This window comes from Apodemus sylvaticus, chromosome 1 (assembly GCF_947179515.1).
Source record: "Apodemus sylvaticus chromosome 1, mApoSyl1.1, whole genome shotgun sequence".
NCBI lineage: Eukaryota > Metazoa > Chordata > Mammalia > Rodentia > Muridae > Apodemus > Apodemus sylvaticus.
The window spans coordinates 118,158,683-118,170,775 of record NC_067472.1 but is presented as its reverse complement, the minus strand read 5'-3'; the positions used below and the strand labels follow the sequence as shown (position 1 = coordinate 118,170,775).

Below are 12,093 nucleotides of genomic sequence, written 5' to 3'. Positions count from 1 at the left end.
ATTTACAGATATGTCTTCTTTATTGAGTTGTTATCATCATCATCATCATCATCAATATTGTTATTATTACAATGAATTTTTGTCAAAACTCTTTGAAATAGGAATGCACATACCTATTTTCATAAGCATAAACTGTAGTTTGTGCCATTAAAGTTCTTTGCCAAACATCACATATTGTAAAACCATCACTACCTCTTTAGTCAAACACCAGTTAGTCCCATGATTTCTGTAGACTCTAATAAGCATCCTTAATGTGTATCTTGTTTCCTGATTAACATCTGACAAGTAAGAGAAGGTAAATATTCAAGCTTACTAAAAGTAGCTTTCACTATACATGGAAAGTGACTATGTCCTAAAAATCTACAGTAACTGAAAGCTACTTATGCAGCAGAGTTATGCAACTGAAACATTGTGTAATGGCCACATCGTACCACTCAAGGGACAAATATTCTTTTATTCTCAGTCCCTTAGAATCAGTGGCAAAGAGACTATCTCTTAAGGAAAGACTTTATATTGGTATTAAATATACATTTCCATTCTAGGCCCAAACCTGCCCCGATGACTGATGAAATACAGCAACAAATTTTAAATTTGCCGGAATCCTGGGACTGGAGAAATGTCCATGGCATCAATTTTGTTAGCCCTGTTCGAAACCAAGGTAAAACTAATAAAGGTGGAAGCTTTCATTAAGTTACCACAAGCTGTTGTTAATTAAATACTTATTATATTTTGGACTTGAGGATAGATTTAGGGATACAGGAAAGTAATGGCTATGGTCTTTCTACTTTAGCAAAGAGGTGGAAAACAAGGTTCATGGCACATGTTATAGAGGCTGAAGCCAATATTGGTAGATAGCCTACACTTCATAGTGTGGTCCCGCATTATAAAAAATGTGGCCCTTGAATTCTGCCTTTCTTTTGAGGCAAGGACCAAGTAGCTAAGCTCAGTGTTTCTCAATAAGGATTTCACCAGAGTGGTCAGTAGGACTCATTTACCTGGTTGCTAGGAGACACTTTTGTGGAAAGAAATAACGTAAGCAATTAAAACTGATCTTCTTTCCAAAAGAAGTTAAACTGGCTAGTTGGATCCCTATTTGACCTCACATTTCTGCCATTATGTGATCTCTAATTACTACACAAGTTTAGATTTCTTGAGCAGTATATGGATCATTTAATTAACTTTATATTAGAATACGGCTTTTGATAAAATCCATTAATTAAGTTTCCTATGTCAGGAGTTGATTTAGCATTGCAATTGCAAAACTTGCTTTAATTGCACTTGAGAACAAACAGATGATCTTACTTTCCTTAGTTTTACTCAAAAAATGTACGGAGACTCATCAATACAGTTTATGTACCTGATATGAAATGCTCCAAATCTGAAACTTTCTGAAAAGGTTTGTGATATTAAAGTAAGTTTCAAAGCTTGTTAACATGTTAGATTGAAGATTTTTTAAAATTACGTACACTCGACTGGTAAAAACATGCACAGATTCATTTTGAAGAAAATGCATTTGTCTTGCTCGTTACTATGAAATATAAAACATAACAATAACAAGATTAATTTGTTTGTAGATGCTGCAAGTTAGCTAAAGGACAGTTAATAATTTTGCATACAACCTCATAAATTTGAGGAAATAATCAAGTTTCCTGTCGTTTTCAACTAACCAAATAAATTATCTGTGTCTTTTATCAAATGAAGATTGTTATTAGAAATGTATGATTTTTTTTCTTTTTTTTCTTTTTTTTTATTCGATATAATTTATTTACAATTCAAATGATTTCCCCTTTTCTAGCCCCCCACTCCCCGAAAGTCCCGTAAGCCCCCTTCTCTTCCCCTGTCCTCCCACCTACCCCTTCCCACTTCCCCGTTCTGGTTTTGCCGAATACTGCTTCACTGAGTCTTTCCTGAACCAGGGGCCACTCCTCCTTTCTTCTTGTACCTCATTTGATGTGTGGATTATGTTTCATTAGTCATTAGGGAAATGCAAATCAAAACAACCCTGAGATTTCATCTTACACCAGACAGAATGGCTAAGATTAAAAATTCAGGAGATAGCAGCTGTTGGAGAGGGTGTGGAGAAAGAGGAACATTCCTCCACTGTTAGTGGGGTTGCAAATTGGTGCAACCACTCTGGAAATCAGTCTGGCGGTTCCTCCGAAAACTGGGCACCTCACTTCCAGAAGATCCTGCTATACCACTCCTGGGCATATACCCAGAGGATTCCCCACCAGGTAATAAGGATACATGCTCTACTATGTTCATAGCAGCCCTATTTATAATTGCCATATGCTGGAAAGAACCCAGGTATCCCTCAACAGAAGAGTGGATGCAAAAAATGTGGTATATCTACACAATGGAGTACTATTCAGCCATTAGAAACAATGAATTCATGAAATTCTTAGGCAAATGGATGGAGCTAGAGAACATCATACTAAGTGAGGTAACCCAGACTCAAAAGGTGAATCATGGTATGCACTCACTAATAAGTGGATATTAACCTAGAAAACTGGAATACCCAAAACATAATCCACACATCAAATGAAATGTATGATTTTGAGAGATAAATTCTTCCTCTTTTCTACAAGTATATTTGTGTTGAATTTCTTCCACTTTTTACCATTAGTCTCAATGAGTTCAAGTTTCTTCGTCATTGAAGGGGTTTTGCGTGTACAAAGCTTGGCTCTTGTCTGGCTTCACACAATAAAAAAGACTCCTGTCCTTTATTTGATGTCGAAAGTGTTCTCTCTTTTGGTCAGGAACCCACTCCTCTAGAGGAGGTATAAATCCTGAACTTCTTTACCTTTGCCATTTCCTAGAGAAGGAAATGAAGGCAAATGGCAAGTAATTGATAAACCATTTATGTGTCAAAAATATGATCCTGCCCCCCAAATAAAAGGAGAATACTTCATTGGAAGTCAAGTATATGTGACCATGGATGGCCTGGGAGCATGAATTCAAGTTTCTTTGAATGACACTTTCTATGTTACATTTTTTACATGTTTTATAATCACAGTACAAGAAAAAGTTAAAAATAAGTTAATTTGCCAAATACATTGGTGGGAGCATAAAGTAGGTGGGTTACAGCAAAGATTGCAAGTCTTGCTGTGCAATTAAGATGCTATCTGAGATATTCTTGGATTTAGGGCTGATGGAAGCTAGTGGTTTACTATTAATTTAATTAGTACATTCCAAAGACATTAACTTATAATCAAAAGGGTGTCAGTTCAGATACAGCTGTGGTATGTAAATAATTGGTGAGACCATTAAAGATAGCCCTGAGAACCTGGGCTCTCTGTCAATATTTTAGAATCATAAATGTTCTAATCATTCACTCAGCCTGCAGAGGATTAAATTTTACCTGATTACCAAATAGATCTACTTCTGCCTAGTTTTGTGTCATCTTGACATAAACTAGTGTCTTTTGAGAAGAGGAAACTTCAGTTGAGGAAATGCCTCCACCAGCTTATGGGAATGCCTTTAGGTATGATTAATGTGGAAGGGTCCATATCACTGTGGGAGGTACCAGCCCCGAGCTTGGTGGACCTGGACACTATGAGAGAAGCTGAAGAAGCCATGAAGAATAAGTCAATTAGCAACCTATTTAATGACTTCCACATTAGTTCCTGCCTTGAGTTCCTGCCCTGATTTCTCTTCAAAATAGACCATTACCTGGAAGTGTAAGATGAAATAGATAAATCTTTTCTTTCACAAATTTGGGTCATGGGGTTGTACCAGGACAACAGAAACCCCAACTAAAAGAGAATCTCTGTCAAGACCTACTCAAGAAGATTAAGGAAGAAATGTCCTGTGTTGCATTCATTATTGGCAGGCACATTAAAACTGGCAAATAATGTGACCTGTTACTGCATTGATGCTACATTTCTTATCACTTAGGGTAGCATATGTTAGGAAGCTTTTATGTATGTGTGATGTTTATGCAGTTGCACACACTTGTGTGTGTGGAGACCAGAGGTTGATGAGGTGTTTCCTCATCATGCTCCACTTTGAGACACGATCTCTCACTGACCCTGGTGCTCCACATGGTCAGTGCTGCCCAGCAAGCCTCCAGCCTGATTGCATCAACCCAGTTTGGGGCTTACAGATTTGTGGGACAACAGCTTTCATGCAGGTCCTGGGGATCTGATCCCTGGTCTTTGTGTTTGCATATCAATCAATTTACACACTGAGCCCCGTCTCCAGTCCATAAGAAGCTTTTAAATAGCAGAATGTTTAAGACTAATAGCTTCACAAGATTTAGTGTTTATAAGGATATACAACTAAAACATTAAAGCATCACATGATACTCACATAATGGGATTGTGACGTTCAGTGGGGAAGGGTGGTGTTTACCTCTACAAGGAAGAATAACAAGTGCTATGAGAGTAATCCAAGGGAAGGGAATGAGATATTTTGAAGGAAATTTTTTTTTTTATTCGATATAATTTATTTACATTTCAAATGATTTCCCCCTTTCTAGCCCCCCCACTCCCCGAAAGTCCCGCAAGCCCCCTTCTCTTCCCCTGTCCTCCCACCCACCCCTTCCCACTTCCCCGTTCTGGTTTTGCTGAATACTGTTTCACTGAGTCTTTCCAGAACCAGGGGCCACTCCTCCTTTCTTCTTGTACCTCATTTGATGTGTGGATTATGTTTTGGGTATTCCAGTTTTCTAGGTTAATATCCACTTATTAGTGAGTGCATACCATGATTCACCTTTTGAGTCTGGGTTACCTCACTTAGTATGATATTCTCTAGCTCCATCCATTTGCCTAAGAATTTCATGAATTCATTGTTTCTAATGGCTGAATAGTACTCCATTGTGTAGATATACCACATTTTTTGCATCCACTCTTCTGTTGAGGGATACCTGGGTTCTTTCCAGCATCTGGCAATTACAAATAGGGCTGCTATGAACATAGTAGAACATGTATCCTTATTACATGGTGGGGAGTCTTCTGGGTATATGCCCAGGAGTGGTATAGCAGGATCTTCTGGAAGTAAGGTGCCCAGTTTTCGGAGGAACCGCCAGACTGATTTCCAGAGTGGTTGTACCAATTTGCAACCCCACCAGCAGTGGAGGAGTGTTCCTCTTTCTCCACACCCTCTCCAACACCTGCTGTCTCCTGAATTTTTAATCTTAGCCATTCTGACTGGTGTAAGATGAAATCTTAGGGTTGTTTTGATTTGCATTTCCCTAATGACTAATGAAGTTGAGCATTTTTTAAGATGCTTCTCCGCCATCCGAAGTTCTTCAGGTGAGAATTCCCTGTTTAACTCTGTACCCCATTTTTTAATAGGGTTGTTTGGTTTTCTGGAGTCTAACTTCTTGAGTTCTTTATATATATTGGATATTAGCCCTCTATCTGATGTAGGATTGGTGAAGATCTTTTCCCAATTTGTTGGTTGCCGATTTGTCCTCTTGATGGTGTCCTTTGCCTTACAGAAACTTTGTAATTTTATGAGGTCCCATTTGTCAATTCTTGCTCTTAGAGCATACGCTATTGGTGTTCTGTTCAGAAACTTTCTCCCTGTACCGATGTCCTCAAGGGTCTTCCCCAGTTTCTTTTCTATTAGCTTCAGAGTGTCTGGCTTTATGTGGAGGTCCTTGATCCATTTGGATTTGAGCTTAGTACAAGGAGACAAGGATGGATCAATTCGCATTCTTCTGCATGCTGACCTCCAGTTGAACCAGCACCATTTGTTGAAAAGGCTATCTTTTTTCCATTGGATGTTTTCAGCCTCTTTGTCGAGGATCAAGTGGCCATAGGTGTGTGGGTTCATTTCTGGATCTTCAATCCTGTTCCATTGATCCTCCTGTCTGTCACTGTACCAATACCATGCAGTTTTTAACACTATTGCTCTGTAGTATTGCTTGAGGTCAGGGATACTGATTCCCCCAGATTTCCTTTTGTTGCTGAGAATAGTTTTAGCTATCCTGGGTTTTTTGTTGTTCCAGATGAATTTGATAATTGAAGGAAATTTTTTGACGTAGCTTTCCTGGACAATTGGTAAAAGCTCTGATTGTCCCCAAATCTCCCCATTCTTTGTGTGCTATAAATATGATTTTTAACAAACAATGGAAATTTCGAAACACAAGTCATCTGTGAACTGATTGCTTTTCAACTGATCTGTCACCTACACTGTCAAGTCAGATGCCGGAGGAGATGATGTAATTAGACATTCCTCTTCTCACGTCTTGATACTTTTCTTATATTTCAGGATGGGAAAATACGCACTTGTTTTCTCCCCTTGTTAATTGACATACTTGGAAATAAAAAATTCCAAATTAGGCACAGTTAAGGGAATTCACAGCTTTCCTTTATTCTGTGAACAGATTAAGTTTAAAGTAAAAAGAAATATTGGAAAGACAAATTGAGTTTTATATTTCCACTTTAAAACAGCTGTAAAAATGCCTTATAGCTAGATTTATGCTGAGTTATAAGTGGGGAGAGAAGAGAGAAAGGTAAGAGAGATGGATTTACTTTTTTTTTCTCTCCAGGTCTTGAGTGGCTCTCCAGGGTCCTATTAGGCATTGTGGCAAGTTTTCCTGATATTTAGAGTCCACTCTATTTAAGTCTTGGTTATAAATGTTGCTCATTAGAGCAGGAAGACAAGGCCCTTAGGTTGTTCACACTACCTAATCTAAACTTGTACAAAAATAAAGAGAAATGACACAGGCTAAGTGATTTGCCCTTGCTCACAAGGCTGATGAGGGGCAAAAAAGAGAGGCAAGAATTGTGGGTCTCCCATGCTGCTGTAGTGTGATCTCTAATGTTAGGGGATGTGTACTGTGTGGAAGCCATGTTCTCCCTCTTGGTAGGTAGGGTCACATGCCAAGCTTTCTGTAAGTGAAGCCTTTTCTTACTTATTGCATTATAGTCATCATAAATACTATGGGTTTCTGGGAATCTAAATCAGGTTATCTTTTTGAAAGGAGACAGTGATTGATTATCTTAACAGTTCACAATCTTCCCAGAAATTCTGGGACCTAAAGGACATTTTTCCATTCCTGTGATTTGAAAACAAAGCGCTTTCTGAGCCATGGACTGTACTTATGACCCGTCGCTCCCATTGAAGCTGATGGTCAGATTATGTGGGTTTAATGATTAATACTTAGAGGCTCTCTCTCTGCAGCTGATACAAGCTGAGGAAGCTGGATTGTTTATAGGTCTTAGTGATAGTAATTTTGGTTGTAATTTAAACTTAGTGATTTAAAAAACATACAAAGGCCACTTACCCAGCATTAAGAGAAAACAAGTTACTAACATCTGGTATTGCTTAGCTGACGGACAGGTCATTGCCTCAGTGTCTAGGCCTCAGCTATCACAGGTGTTTATCTTCTCACCTTTCAAATTTAGATGATCATTTATCAACTAGACAAGTGTATAAGAAGGACAAACATGAGAGGTTTAGAAGGGAGAATTTGGGGAAAGATCAGACAAGACAGTAGTTAATAAGAAAAGTTCTTGGCAAATTGGATTCAGGGTCTTGTGGCACTGAGACCTGTAAAAAGAGGCTCACATCAGCATCCAAAGTTCTGTTTGCTCTAGAGCTCAGAAACAAGTAGTTGGCTGATAGTTTCCTTGAGTTTCCTTCATTGGGTTTTAAGTATGTGCCTACTCATGATGGCTTGACTCATTCTTTCCACAAACATGCACTGAGCTCTTTCACTGTGTCCCATGGCAAAACAAAGAGCAGTCGAGGAATTGCCTGGCTCAGTGTGAGGAAAAACAATCTAAGTATTTCCAATAAGGTTTACAACAGGAGAATGTGAACAGCATCCTGGCTTTTGTTTGTTTGTTTGTTTGTTTGTTTCCAGGGGCTTCATAAATCATTACCTCGAGAAGGGAAATCAATATCCATGCTAACATTTAAAAGCATAAATATTTCCATAGTTCTTTAAAAAAAAGGTGGCTGTGAAATTACTAATAGTCAGGTTTATTAAAGATACCTCTATTTGAAAAATTAGCTAAATTGACTTCATAAATTTTTACATTCACAATGAAATGCTTAACATTAATAGCATTGTAAAAGTAATATAATAAATTGAATGATGGGCATCTTGTGTAGAACTGGTTTTATTTTAGAATTGGTATCAGCATATCTCCATGTAATCTTTGTATCAATGGCAGAGATAGGAGAGGTTGTGAGACAGTAGAAGTATAAAGCTATATTCATTAGTTTAAAAATTATATCAAAGGGAAGGCCAGCTTTATAATGCTTTATTATATATGCTTATTTCTTTCACCTATCAATTTGAAGAAACATAAAGTAGTATTGTTCGTATACATTATTTCATAATCCAGGATTTTCCCTTTTCTTATAATGGCAGCTGTCTTCCGAGCAGACGTTTTTAATGAATTCATTTATTCCTTGCCAGTAGGTGCTGGAGTATCTTTTATAAAACACTCCGTTCAACTCTTAGCACCAGAGCTTGGAATCTCAACATGATTTTTGGATGAGCTCAAACAGTCTACTTCATTAGAGATTATTATATTTTTTTAAGTTTAACTCACACATGTCCTGCCACATTTCTCTCACTCTGATCACTGAAGCTGTAATAGACATAAATCCATTCTTCACTGTCAAGGAGGACCTCAGGTTCAGTGCTTATGAAGTAAGTCTTCTGGACTGTGCTGGTTTTTATAAAAAAAACAGTTTATTATAAATCCTATAATAAGGTGTCTCACTCCAATTTTCATCTTTTTTTGTGAAATTATAAATAAATAATATGCATACTTTTTCTTTATCTACAGAATCTTGTGGAAGCTGCTACTCATTTGCCTCTATGGGTATGCTAGAAGCAAGAATTCGTATATTAACCAACAATTCTCAGACACCAATCCTGAGTCCTCAGGAGGTTGTATCTTGCAGCCAGTATGCACAAGGTAAGCGTTTTTATTTCAGAGCAATGTTACGAGATATCTGGTGCTATATCAGCAACTGTCACTGGCAAAAGTAAATGTGTATCATAGCAGAGAAGAACAGTGTCAGGAGTCAGAAAACTGTGGTGTGAATCTATCCCCATCAGTTATCAGTGGACAGTTTCTAATGAAATCTACTGCATCCCAGAGCAACATGTCAGCCCATCGTGTGAATAGTGCCTCTCTTACAATGTCACCTAAGAGTGCACAAAACTGTAAAAAGCAGACATAGACCTTATTCAAAAGCAGAAAATAAGTATAAGCAAATTTATCTTAGGAAAATGATACAGATTTAAAGCATCATAGATTTAGGTTCTAAACATCTCTTTCCACAACCCGTTCCTACTAAAATTATAATAATATTTATTATTTTAAGAGTACTTAACACTTTGTATTTAGTCTTTCAAAACAGGCTATGCTGAAAGCTCAAATAGAATTTAAAGGAAATGCTATTTAAAATACTACCATTTTAAAGTTTTCTGATGCCAGACTAGATGTAGTCCCTGGAATGTTTCCAGATCTCCAGGGAAATTGTTGGTCACAGTGAGATTTTTTATTCTCTCTGAAATATTACATACTATATTGTCATGTTGAGGCCTTTAGAGACAGTAAGATATCAAAACTCTTCTTATGCTTCTGAAGTGTACAATTTAACAACAAAAACAAAAGTTAAATAATTATAATGATGAGAGGCTATAGGTGGTGTGTACAGTTTGCCCAAGGAGAAGACAAGATGGGAGGTGTGTATTGGTAGGAAGGTCTCAAGGAAAACTTGCTTGAGGAGTTGTGAAGTGTGTGTGTGTATGTGTATGTGTTTGTGTGTGTGTGTATTTGGCAATAACAATATTCACTGAAATGATTGTTTTTATGTGAATTAACTATTCTAAACCTCAAGGATGGTGCTGTCACCCTCTACAGTTGACATATAAGTAAGTAAAAGTACAGAGATGTTAAATGGTGCACACACTTTTGGATTTGAACCTAGTTTGGTTTCAGGGCCTTCATCACTCAATCACAGTGCTAGAGAAGCTATATTCATTATTAAACATTAAATAAATGTCTGTTAAAGAAATAGGGCCTGTGATTGTTAGACGAATTTCTAAGGAAGGAAGAATGACGTGATATTTAAACAGAGCAGTGATCAGGGAACAAAAGAGAAAAAGTAGGGTATAGAAGTTGTGCCTGCCTTCTTCCAACAGAAGTGTAATAATGATGTGTGTTTTCATTCTTAGGTTGTGATGGTGGATTCCCATACCTCATTGCGGGAAAGTATGCCCAAGATTTTGGGGTGGTGGAAGAAAGCTGCTTTCCCTACACAGGCACAGATGCTCCATGTAAACCAACAGAGGGTTGCCTCCGTTACTACTCTTCTGACTACTACTATGTGGGTGGTTTCTATGGCGGCTGCAATGAAGCCCTGATGAAACTTGAGCTGGTCAAACATGGACCCATGGCAGTTGCCTTTGAAGTCCACGATGACTTCCTGCACTACCAGAGTGGAATCTATCACCACACTGGACTGAGCGACCCTTTCAACCCCTTTGAACTGACAAATCATGCTGTTCTGCTTGTGGGCTATGGAAGAGATCCAGTCACTGGGTTAGAATACTGGATTGTAAAGAACAGCTGGGGCACTCACTGGGGTGAGAGTGGCTACTTCCGGATCCGCAGAGGATCTGATGAATGTGCAATTGAGAGTATAGCCGTGGCAGCCATACCAATTCCTAAATTGTAGGACATAGCTCCCAGTGTTCCATACAGGTCTTTATTATTGACAGAGTGCTTTAGTTAGTCACAGGCTTGACATTTTTACAAAGCAATATCAGAGGCTTACTACTAAGTATCCTTAAAGAATTTTGCCATTGAATTTAAAACCATCCTTGATTTTTTTCTTTTAATATCCTCCCCATCAACCACTGAACTACATTTCTTATTAAAGTATTTGGTTAAGTAAAACTTTTATGAGCAGTGGTTAAGTTCTTCAATATTTTTTGCTGGTCATCTACAATGCAACCAGATTTTTCATTTCTAAAAATCTATGTAAAGGTGCAAGCTTGGTTTTAAATTACATAAATCACATGAAAACATGGCAAAAATAGTTAATTTTTAAAAAAGAGTTTTAAATAAATTTTTTATGTAATCAGTACTAGAGAATTTCTATGTGTGTTTATGAGAATTTTGTCACTGATGTCTTCTCTTAGAAGCATTTATGTTCCATGGAAGTACTTCTTTATGGGGAAAAAAACAATAAAAATTTTTCATGTATAAAACAATGGAGGGAGAAGTGAAGATTCGTCAGCTGTGACAGCGCTTGCTAGGCAAGCATGAGGACCTGAGGTCAGTCTTCAGGATCTGTGTCAGAAAAATGAGACTGATATGCTGACACACTTGTAACTCTAGCACTAGGGAGACAGAAACAGGTGTATCCCTGGAGCTTACTGGTCAACCAGCACAGTTAAGTGGACAAGGATCATGTCAATGAGTGGCCTGTGTCAAAATCAAGTTAGATAGTGTTCCTAGGAAACTATAGCCATGGTTGATCTCTAACCTCTGGCTTTTATACATGCTTGGGCTTCCATACACACATAAGCTTACACTTAAATAAGTAAATAAAACAAAACAAGACCTTTTAACCTTGTCAAAGAGTATCTTCTGACAATACCTAGTAAACCCTAAAATTTATGCAGGAAATAAAGGGTTTTTACAATATCTGTGTGTTGAAACTATTTCTTGTTGTATGCCTTTTGCCTGTGGAAATATGAACAAAAGTTGCTTAATGAGTGAAATATTAACTGGGGAGATTTGAGTAGCTCTTGAGATTTCAGGATATTTCACAATGATGTGAAATCATTCTGCTGAGTAAACAGCTGATATCTATTAAAAGTAATGTGGCAGGCAAATTAGGCAATGCCACTGGAGCTCTACAACAATGTGACAAACCAGAAGCATTCTGAGGCTCAAGAAAACCAGACCAGTGATATCACCTAAGCTCCATACATATACAAAACCAGGAATTTATAAAAAAAAAAAAAGGCAAAGGACTTCATCCTGAGTCTCATAGCTAAGAAGTGATATAGTCATGACTAAGACAAAGATATGCTGACTCCATTTTTTCCCAGAGTACCTTAAAGCACTGAGACTGTTAGCTAATCACCTGAGATGTTAACTG

The 12,093-nt window shown here is 37.7% G+C and overlaps 1 protein-coding gene across 1 annotated transcript in view; it reads left to right on the top strand.

The window, feature by feature from the left end:
* The window catches only part of Ctsc (cathepsin C), a 32,685-nt gene extending 21,052 nt beyond the window's left edge, over window positions 1-11,633 (top strand). Inside the window, exons 5-7 of the mRNA XM_052159113.1 lie at window positions 543-658; window positions 8,757-8,888; window positions 10,157-11,633. Of these exons, the coding sequence (XP_052015073.1) occupies window positions 543-658; window positions 8,757-8,888; window positions 10,157-10,659 (751 nt within the window). The 3' untranslated portion in view covers window positions 10,660-11,633. The remainder of the gene's footprint in view (window positions 1-542; window positions 659-8,756; window positions 8,889-10,156) is intronic.
* The last annotated feature ends 460 nt before the right edge of the window (window positions 11,634-12,093 follow it).